At 43.8% G+C, this 10,897-nt stretch overlaps 1 protein-coding gene across 1 annotated transcript; it reads left to right on the top strand.

Annotated features, from left to right (window-relative positions):
• The first annotated feature begins 2,158 nt into the window (after window positions 1–2,158).
• Window positions 2,159–8,181, top strand: dbx1a (developing brain homeobox 1a). Its single transcript, XM_055221007.1, has 5 exons — window positions 2,159–2,382; window positions 2,661–2,806; window positions 2,906–3,001; window positions 5,865–6,067; window positions 7,912–8,181. Exons 1-5 carry the CDS (start codon window positions 2,162–2,164, stop codon window positions 8,179–8,181), a joined length of 936 nt encoding a protein of 311 aa, XP_055076982.1. The 5' UTR covers window positions 2,159–2,161.
• The last annotated feature ends 2,716 nt before the right edge of the window (window positions 8,182–10,897 follow it).

The following is a 10,897-nucleotide window of genomic DNA, read 5'->3' as shown; positions in this document are numbered from 1 at the left end:
TGGATTTCACTATAAAAAAGTTTTATCTAAACTTTATTTTATATCATATTTTTTGTAACATTTATAAATTGCCTCGTGTTAAACTTAATCAAATGTAATCCAGGCGCGTGTCTCTTGGAGGAGTGGTGTTTTTACATTGTGCTGTGTCTTTTAACTCTGGACTCCGAGTCTGCAATAGGCTCAAGTGTTGTCGGTGATGATTTAGATTAGTCGGGCCCATACTCCCTACAGTCACTTCAGGGACCTGCACCACTTAGACGAGCGGCGATATGAGCGCGAGATCATTGACAAATCGTCTCCTAATCCAGTGCGTTAAATTCAGCGCTCCTCCATCACTCAGCGGTGATTAGGCCCGCCCCTCCCCCGTGAAATGCGCCTCAGTCTCGGCTTCTCTCCCCGGTTCTGCCCGTGTCTCCGTGCGTGTATGGAGCCGTGTACTGGTGCGCATTCGTGGGTCTTTGTTGGCTCGTTAGCAGCTGGTGAGCAGGAAGAGCGGTCTGATCTCAATGACCGAAACGAATCGCGAACCTGCGCCGGCTTTTCTGCGCCTTTTGGAGAGCCTAAAAACAGCTGTCCGCGCCGCATTAAAACTCCATCCTGATTCTATTAACCTCTTAAACACACGGGCCTACGGCGGGCCGCCCTCACGGCCTGAGCACTGACGCATTTATCACGATCACATTCACTAAACGTTTATGGCCTGGTTATGATGCAGAATAATCCCACCGGGGACAATAACACGAGATATCACTGACCATTCATATATTACATCAAATTAACCACGTTGTAGTTGTAAAAGCACTTTAAAGTCCTGTCCACTCCGTGGGCTATTAGTCCATAAATATTAGTCCTAAGGTAGATTATTAATATAAACTACAGGTCTGGAGCAACAAAAATAAACACGTTGTACATTATTTTTGCTATAATAATAATAATAATAATAATAATAATAATAATAATAATAATAATTATTATTATTATTATTATTATTATTAAAAAGGCCTTGTTTACATGATAAATTACACCTAAACAAGGCAAAGCGCAAAATAAACTAAATAGGCCTAGATAAATCTAAGTATGGTTGTAGCGGAGCTCTGAGCGGCGCTGCGGCCGCTGCGGTTGGAGATTATCCCGTCGGATTTGAGGCCCTTTTCTACAGAGCGCGCAACAGTGGCGGCCCCACGCCCACCCCGCTAAGCCCCGGTAATGGGAGTTTGATGCGGCTCTACCGCGAGAGCGCTCATCTGTGCGCCTTTTAAATCCAATCAGCAGCACTTTTCTTTCAGGAGCGTAAAACAGCAGAACAAACGGCCTTCTGAGCGGGCCGGGGGAGGGAGGGTCCGGGTCCAGGGTCCGGGTGTGGGGGGAGAGGTGAGGCAGCTGACAGTGACAGTTCGTTCACGGTTAACACGATCACGAGTGCACACTTCTGCTGCGCCATGAATGAAGTGACGGGGGACATTTAACACATCTGTTAAAGGAGTTTGATGGAGGCAATCCCTTTAAGACCCTGTGCCGGGAGCAAAAATGAGAGCTGTAAATTTTCAACATTTTCACACCATATAAAGGTCCTGGGCCCGGACCCCTCTCTGGGGAAGAATCTTTAGCCATAGGCTAAAAAGACGACAGGTGCTCAGAAATAAGACATATTTGTTATCATTATTATTAGGATATTATTATTATCACCGTGGCCTGTAGAAGTCCTACAGCGATCACAGGTGCCGCAGTCTCGGCTCAGACTCCGGTGAGGGGCCGCTCTGTGGAGACAGTCATTTATGTCCAAGACTCTTTATCTCAGTATCACTTTAATTACCCCGCACAATGAGGCTGTGAACTAAAGACACTTCACACGCACACGCATGCCCCCCTCACGCACACTCACAATCCCGCTGCTTTAAATCGTATATTTGTCGTGTTGCGTCTCTGCGGGGCGGACTGATCCATAAAGTCCGTGCGCAGGAGCCAATCAACTGCGGCGCACGCGGATACTTTGTTGTGGTCTTTGTTGAGCGCGTGAGGGGGCTTGGGGCTCATGCTATAAAAGCCCTGCGCGCGGTCTAGGAGCCACAGCTCTCACTTCGCTCTTACGTCGCCCTCACTTCGCTCTGTGGATTTGATACTTTTGATACGTGACGCTCCTGACGCAGACTACAGTGGGACCATGATGATCCCTAGCGTGCTCGCCCCCGCAGCCCTGTACCCGGGACTGTACCGACCATCTGCAGGCGCACTCCCGCAGCTCCCGCACGCGTTTCCACCGCAGCGGAGCTTTCTGGTGGAGGACTTGTTGCGCATCGGCCGCTCCGGAACAGCCGCGCCTGCGTTCACCAGCCGCTCTCCGAGCGCGCTCCCGACCAGCGCCCAGTCCCACCGTCAACCACAGTAAGTTCCAAACTTCATTTTGTTCCGCTTTCGACTTCAGGAGGATGATCCTGTAAATATGTACTCTCCAAATATTACTGCGTAAAAGTCTGTGACGTTACGCGCAGGACCGTTAACAGTAAACTGAAGACATTTCAATATTTAAATGTCTGTGAACACTAAAGACTAAAGTTTATCTCTCTCATTTCAAATGTGGATTGATGAACGCTTTTAAACTGTAGAGTGTCAACTGTATCAAAACTATTCCCCAAACTCTTCCTCCTTTTGTTTAACCTTAGTTATATAAATATCATTCCTAATTCTGCATTATCATTTCTGTTTGTTTCTTTCAGACCTGAACTCAAAACCTCGGTCTCTGGATGCAAAGACCCCTCCTTCTTGAAGTTTGGAGTCAGTGCCATCCTCGCCCCATCTCCTAAAGCAGGTGCATGCTCCTGACCTCCAGTTGGTTACTCCTCATTACCAGGTCCCTATAGCTGACACACATATATTTAGCTTACTCATCTCCTCCTTGTCTCCACAGCGTCTCCTCCTCCGGCTCTACACATCCCAAAGTCCTTCCCGGTACCATGCTTCGACGCGAGCCTCCATCCCCTCTTCAGAACTCCCTATCTGCCCGGTAAGTGCTTTACACAGCACACACACTGCACACACACTGCAGCATAAATGCTGCATTGAAAGTTTCAAAGTCCCATTTTAATCTAAACTCTAGTCTATTCTGAATTTGCTTTAAATATTTGTGTAGCTTGTGTAGACACTGTATTATAGCTAATTAGTTTTCTCCGTCCACTTGCTGGTGTGTTTGGGCTCTCAGTGTCTGTGTGACCAATCTAAAATGGACTTTTGGGGACAGGCCATAGTGAGGTGCGGTCGGAGAGCGGGTGGGCATCGGTCATGCACTAATTTACGCATTAGGATCCATTCAGAGGGCTGTATTCTGTTCACACCCACAGAGACTGAGTCAGAGAGGAAAGGGAGGAGAGGAGAGGAGAGGAGAGGAGAGAGGAAAGGGAGAGAGGAGAGAGGGGAGAGGGGAGAGGGGAGAGGGAGGAGAAAGGGTGGAGAAAGTGAGGTCGTATAAGCTATTGAGAATTGAGAGGCTGTATTCTGCACGCACCTACACAGAGGACCAAAACGTGTAAGTCATTTACTGCATATTTTTAATTGTTTCACAAGATTAGCATAGTTGTAATTAGTATTAATTTTATCATCAAATTGCCAATAAATGTTCAACTTCATACATTTCAATAAATATTTTTTGCTTGTTGTAATGAAAGGTCTGAGTTTTAAAAGTAGAGGCTGTGTGTGTACTCCATGTTTTGGAGGCCATTTTGTGTCCCTGATAGAGTTTAATCTGGTCCAAAGTCCATTAAGTCTCTTTCTCTTTCACTCATTTAAAAAGAGGCTCCTTTCAGCCTCCTCCCCGCTCTTACCCTCCCACTATACCTCTCTCTTCACCCCCCTCTCTCCTGGAATGTGTAGGACTTGTTTGCCTGGGTCTCTCCTCCTTCCCTCCTCTCTCCCCATCTCCAACCTTCTCCTTTCCTCTCTCCCTTTCCTCCTCACTTGATTATTTGTCTGTGTCTCTCCTCCCTCTCTCACCTCCCCTCTCTTTTCCTCTCTCCCCTTTTTGCCCCTCTCTCCCACCCTCACCTCTCTCCTCCCTCTGTCCCTCTCTCCTCTGCCCCTCTCTCTCCCTCCCTCCCTCACCTCAACTCACCTCTGCCACCTCTCCTCTCTCCCAGTATGCCTGATGAATGTCTGTCTCTACTCCTCCGCTTCTCTTCCTCCTCTCTCTTCTTCTTCTTCCTCCTCCCCTCTGTCCTCAGTTTCTATAATCCCCCACCTCTCTCCTCCCGCGTCCCTCTCCTCTTTCTCCCCCTCTCATCTTCTTCTCTCTTCCTCTCTCTCTCCCTCTCTCTTCCTCTCTCCTCCACCCCCTCCCTCCATCTCTCCTGGTATGCCCGGCGATTGTTTGTCTGTGTAAATCTGTCTTTTGTGCAGATAATGCCGAGGCCTCAGAGCGAGTCCATTACTTCACAGTTACTCTTCACGCTGCGTTAACTTCTGTGTGCGATTCGTAAAGACGCAGAGCCCTGTTTTACATCCCAATGCGGCGCTGACGGGCTCTGTGCTAATTAGTCACCTCGTACCATTTCAACGCCACCGCGAAAGAAAACAAGAACAGAAAAAGAGAGGAGAAAGTGGGAGAGAGAGTAGAGAGAGGGGAGGAGAGGAGTGGAAGGAAAGAGTGGGAGAGAGCGAAGAGCAGAAAGAGGGAGAGAGAAGAGCAGAGAGAGGGAGGAGCGAGGGGAGAGAGGGATGGGAAGCCTGAATGAAAACATAGGAAAGTCATTTTAACTGTAGTCTGACCAAACTAGTCTAGACCAAACTGCAGTATTGCTGAGTAATGTTGTGTCCTTGGGCAACACACTCACCTTTTCACTGGAGATGTCGGTGACTCTGTGCAGATGGGCAGGCTTGTCTCTCAGTTTGCCCCGGGGCAGATGTAGCACAATCAAACAGTGTAAAAGCCAAAGTTAAATCTGCCAACTGGACAAAACACTGTAGGAGTAAAGATGTTTCACTGCTCACCCAAGCCTCTTCTTCAGTTCTGGTCAGATTACTGTCTTATATCTATCTAAAGGGAGGAGCTAACTACACCAAACAGCTATTGTTTACAGTTTCAACCTTAAGGGCCTCCATTCAACCTTTAATGTTCCAACTGGCTCACTCTATTGTTCTTTTTGTGTCCTTTGTTTGCTTTGGGTCTGAGGATGGAATTATAACGTGGGGACAGGTGATGTCTCAGGCCCCCATTCCAGTTCAAGGATTGTCTTTCCTAACAAAAATAATCTCTTAGATCTATTGAAGGCCCATTTTGGATATCCACAATCCGAGAGGGCTGTCCCCACATGTTCCTCCTTCACTTTTCCCTCTGTGTTTGTGGGCCCCACTTGAGCTCTGTGTTGTAGAGTACGGAGTAGACCTGAGTTTGTGCTGCAGTGGATGGTGTGAATCAAACAGCAGGTATTGGTCAGTGTGTGTGGGCTTCCTGAAGACTTCTACCTGGAGACCCCGGTCCTCTCCAATAGTTACTGCACAATCCAAGAAGGCGAGTTTGTTCAGAGAGTGATTGAGGAGGAAGAACAGTCAGATTATTTGAATAGAAAATGTTTATCAGTTATTAAACTGTAAAAAAAAAGTCCCATTTTCAAGTCCCATTTTCAGCTCTAAGTAAAAGCTACTCACACATGGTAATATAAAAGAAAGTACTACAATTTAATGCTGAAAATCACATTCTATTGTCTAAACAAAGAGTTTTTTATCATCATCGTGGTATCGGAATCAGTATTGAGTATCGAGTCTATTCTGAAAATCTTCTCTCTCCTCCTGAGCATCATCTCTGTCTCTCTCTATCTGCTCTATAGCGCCTCCTTAAGCCCTGTCTAACCCACACACCTCCTCTCTCTCCTCCTCAGCGTCCTCTCCCGTGGTGCCGATGCCTGGGACGTTCTCGTGGCCTCTTCTCTCCAGAGGAAAGCCGCGCAGAGGAATGCTTCGTCGGGCCGTGTTCTCTGACATCCAGCGAAAGGCTCTGGAGAAGATGTTCCAGAAGCAGAAGTACATCTCCAAACCCGACCGCAAGAAGCTCGCCGCCAAACTGGGGCTCAAGGACTCACAGGTAAGGGGCGCTATGAGAGCACAACACATAAACAGTTTTAACTCTGAGCAGATGGTCGCAGCACAGAATTAAAAAATGTGAATTAACTTAAATCGTTTAGACCAGTTTAGATCAGGTTGTTTCAGGATAATTATTTATAAAATGGCAAATTTAAAACTGATTTCTGATTTCAAACACATTTTATTAGTTATTTTATGTTTATTTAATTTGAATATCATTGTTTTAATAAACTTGACTTGACACATGACTTACACATTGACAAATGACTTAAGCCAACCTTACATAAACTGTGGGTCTTCTTGGGTGCCGATACATTGTAGTGATTCTAATGAAAAAATGAAGCTCCTTAAAAGAATTCAGTGGCGGTCATCTGGACATTGTATTTGCAATCAACATGTTTCTGCTCCATCCAGAAGCCATTTGATGGTTGTGATTGGACAGTTTCACTCTACAATTCCTCCATTTGGGGTGTTTAGTTAACTAAGGTAACCTGGTGCCTCTAACCCAGAGCTCTCCACTCTCTTCCAAGTAGCTTTACGGGCGATTTATGAATGATATGTACTATGCTCAAAAGTGATTCTGACATGACTATTATTACTGTATATATATATATTTTTGGTGCCTAACTCTGTGCACGGGTAAATGTTTTATAGGCATATAAGGGTACCTCATATAAAGCTTGCCCTCTTTCTTATATCAACTCAATTTCTTGCGGCCACTAAAATGAAGAGCTCTTTGCCATTTTTGTTTTGTAAAAGTAGCTCACCAGATGAAAAAGGCTGAGATCCCTGCTCTAACCACTCATCAAATGTCAAATGACTTGTGGGTTGAGCTGAAACGTCTTGATATACCACTACCACTGAAACCTTTTCCACTTGAAAGTTCCTGATATAACTGTGGTCAGAAATAAAGAGTAGAGGCTCTTTGGCGACGTCTAGTGGAGAAAGTGTAAAGTACAGTTCCATAGCTCACTGCACAGATGGACCAATTAAAACTATACACAGCTTTTACTTTCCAAAGTCCATAGATAGGCCTGTCATGATGATTACTATGTTTTGTTTCATAAATAACATTTTTGGGAGTCAATATTTATCGTAGGTTCTTTTTCTTTGTACTAGTGAGAAATTTCACTTACTTTTCTGAACTACAATGAGATTTGAGGTGGAATAAATAGCAACTCTAAGATTCATTATAGATACAAACTGCAGCTCATGTTTATAATAATACTGTACATTTAGAACAGTGTTTTTGGGATAATTCAGCTTTAGGGTTTTTGAGTCAGTGGCATAAATTAGTTTCAAAGTTAATATTTATTATCTAAATGTTTTTTTGTTTAAAAATAGAAAACCACAGCATGACTTTAAAAGGGCCTTTATTATGCTATTTTCAGATCTATGTTGTTTCCTTATCTCAAACATACCTGGAATTGTTTCATTCACATGTTTGACACACAAAACCCTGCATATTTATTCTGAGATCTTCTCTCAAACAGAAAACACTATGCTGCGCCTTGTCATATCATGTAGTAATTCAGGAACTATGTTTTTAAACTCCATACACCTTCACTAGAATCTTTTGAATCAGCCCTGGAATTTCCCATCTCTATTAAACAAAAGGTAAACAGTAACTTTCACTTGAAATGACCACTTCATGACATCACAAGTTAGAACAGAGCATTTTGAGCTTCTAAGATGTAGACAGTAAATGAAACAAAACACAGCTCCAGGTATGTTTTTGATGAGGTATTATAACATGGCTTAAAGCTCACAAGAATCCATTTTGTTAAATATAAAACTGTTAATGGAACAGCTCTCTGATGTTAAACTACCTTTTGTTTTGTGCAGGTGAAGATTTGGTTCCAGAATCGCAGGATGAAGTGGAGGAACTCAAAGGAGCGCGAGCTTCTGTCATCGGGCGGCTGTCGGGAGCAAACTCTGCCCACGAAATCGAACCCTCACCCCGACCTGAGCGACGTGCATGGCTCAAGGGCCGAGGAAGAGGAGGAGAACGACGAGGACTTCCTGGAGAATCACATGACACTCACAAGCTCCTCCCCCTCAGCGTCATCCAAACACTCGGACTCAGATTCAGAAGATGAGATCACAGTTTCATAATGAAGCTCCTTTAACACAAACAGGACAAAAGTGGAGCATCTGTTTAAAACCACTTCAGAAAATGCATTTAGATGACACGCACTAATATGCCACTGGTTTACAAATATCTTTCCCATTCCATAAAACAAACTTTCTACCAGTGAAGTAATACAAAATGCAATCTCAAAAAGGCAAAAATGTGTTTCAAAGTCTTGCGTTTGCTCCAAACAACATATTTTTACTGACAGAGGATTGGCTGTAGACCTCTCCATTAAAAAGTGATCATTGACCATGGAGCTCAACAGTGACAGCCCACCCCCCTGTTCCGGAAGTAAATTTCTCATTCATTTTTCCCATAGTTTATGTAAGCTTTATAAACTGCTAAGTTATTAAAGCATTTCACCGACTCTTGCGGACCTATTCTGCAAAATGTACTTTTCACCATGTTATAGTTGTTTCCCCTCACAATTTACCTAAAGTTGTATTTGGAGTGATTCGTGCATGTTTGATCAATCTCTAATTTTCAAGATGCCATTTTGCCAATCAATTCCCATGTTCACCGATACCAGAACACCCCCACTGCTCTGTATATTCTTAATCGGTGATATGCATAGGATTCAGCAGGATCGCCATTTGGTACAAATGAAAAAAAAAATCTGCTGCTCTCTATTGTGATGTGCAGCTGTCAATAGGATGACCCGACTCCATGTGGCGCTTTGTTGTGATGTGGAAGTCAGTGGATTTGTTTATTTTATTTAGTAAAATGTCCATAAGATAATGATCCACAGTGTCATAGATTGTAACTATAGAGCAGACACAAGCACAATGTCTGCTTTAAAAAGACCCAAGCTCAGTGACCATTAGACGTGACTGAATCTCATTTAAAATTCAATGAATTACCGAGCACTTGAAACATTGCAGAACAGAAGCAGTCAAACATTTCCTTAAACAGTTCAAATAATCGTGATCTATTGAGTAAATTAACTTCAAAATGGCTCTGAACAAAATATACGATATTTTCTGAATTTAGGTCAAACAGAATTTCCTTTTTTGAATCCTGTGGAAGAATTGGAGGATAGAGGAGTACAGAAGCTCATCTGGGCCAAAAAATAGCAGAGGAAATGTGTTTTTTCAAGGTTATCTCCAAAATAAATTATAATGGCAGCAGAACTCTGAAAAGAGCCATCTTTGTCATCAGCACTATTTTGAGTTTTATTGAAAGATGGCTCCTCTCAAACATTTGACCAAAACAAGAGATTAAATATTTGACAAAGTGCAGAGCTTGAGGTGAAAAGGGGGGAATGTTGTATTTTGGTTCCAATGGGCCTCTGCAGGTTTGCTGTTTTTGCACAGCTGTTGGACTGTACAGGATTTTGTACACCTTTGTATGGAAGTTTTAAGCCAAGATTTACTTTGAACAATAGAGCTGTTTATTGAAGATGGAAATGTAGCTATTTCTTTAATAATTTATATTTGTATGTTGTATTATGTCCTGTACATATGTTTATTTCACTTTTGTACAAATGCCAAATAAAACTGTAAGAATTTCACACAGTGGTCTTCAGATGATAAATGTACAACATATTAAGTACGGCTTTAAACCACTAGCATAATAGGACCAAACACCAACCCTTCGCATGATTTCCACACAACAGTTGTTTTGGTTTGTGATGACATGAAAACTCGTGTGCACCACAAATCAACCACCTTTCCTCATTCATTTATATTCAGACATTAAGAGGACTCAGACCTCACACCCAGAGCACACCCAGAGCACATCTCCTACCCAGAGTACAACTCACATCCAGAGCACAACTCACACCTCACATCCAGAACACACATCACACCCAAAGAATACCTCACATCTAAAGAACACCTCACACCCAGAGCACAGCTCACACGCAAAAGAACAATTCACAGCCACAGAACACCCCACATTCAGAACACAACTCACATCCAGAGCACAGCTCACACCCAAAGAACCCCCCAGATCCAGAGCCGACCTCACATCCAGAACACGCGTCACACCCAAAGAACACCTCACATCTACAGAACACCTCACATCCAGAGCACACCTTACATCCAAAGAATACTTCACACCCAAAGAACACCTCACATCCAGAGCACACCTCACATCCAGAACAGAACTCACATCCAGAGCCCAACTTACATCCAGAACACAACTCTCATCCAGAACATTCAGAGTACAACTCACACCTCACATCCAGAACACACATCACACTCAAAGAACAATTCACAACCACAGAACACCCCACATTCAGAACACAACTCACATCCAGAGCACAGCTCACACCCAAAGAACACTTCACACCCACTTTGTCCAGTTGACAGATTTAAACCTCGTCTTTTGCTATGGATCAGACCTGGACAACAGTTTCATTGTGAACACCGTTAACGTTAACACTGCATGATGTGTTTTACTATATATTGAGCAGTAATGAAAAATTACAGGCACATTGCACTTTTAATACAATTTTGTTTATTCTGAGTCATGTGTTTTTGACTCAGATCCGACTGGGGCAAGAAGAGCTCTGACAATCTGCTATCCAGTGCCCCCAAGAGTGGGGCCCACCCGGGAATCGAACCCACAACCTTGTGGCTTCCAGCAAAATGCCTACCATTCTTGAATGTGGAGGCATTTCATGACAGGTGAATGGAGGGGGGCTGGGTGGGAGACAGCTATTCTAAACCAGTCTCTTCATTCGTGTGGAGCCCG

The sequence above is a fragment of the Periophthalmus magnuspinnatus genome, chromosome 3, assembly GCF_009829125.3.
Source record: "Periophthalmus magnuspinnatus isolate fPerMag1 chromosome 3, fPerMag1.2.pri, whole genome shotgun sequence".
Taxonomy (NCBI): Eukaryota; Metazoa; Chordata; class Actinopteri; order Gobiiformes; family Gobiidae; genus Periophthalmus; species Periophthalmus magnuspinnatus.
Note: the sequence above shows the minus strand (reverse complement) of the source record. Positions and strands in the feature narration are given on the sequence as shown.

Coding starts and splice junctions, on each gene's coding strand:
- dbx1a (XM_055221007.1), top strand. CDS start 2,162: ATGATGATCCCTAGCGTGCTCGCCCCCGCAGCCCTGTACCCGGGACTG. Junction 2,383..2,660: donor CAGTCCCACCGTCAACCACA/GTAAGTTCCAAA, acceptor GTTTAACCTTAG/TTATATAAATATCATTCCTA. Junction 3,002..5,864: donor CAGAACTCCCTATCTGCCCG/GTAAGTGCTTTA, acceptor TCTCCTCCTCAG/CGTCCTCTCCCGTGGTGCCG.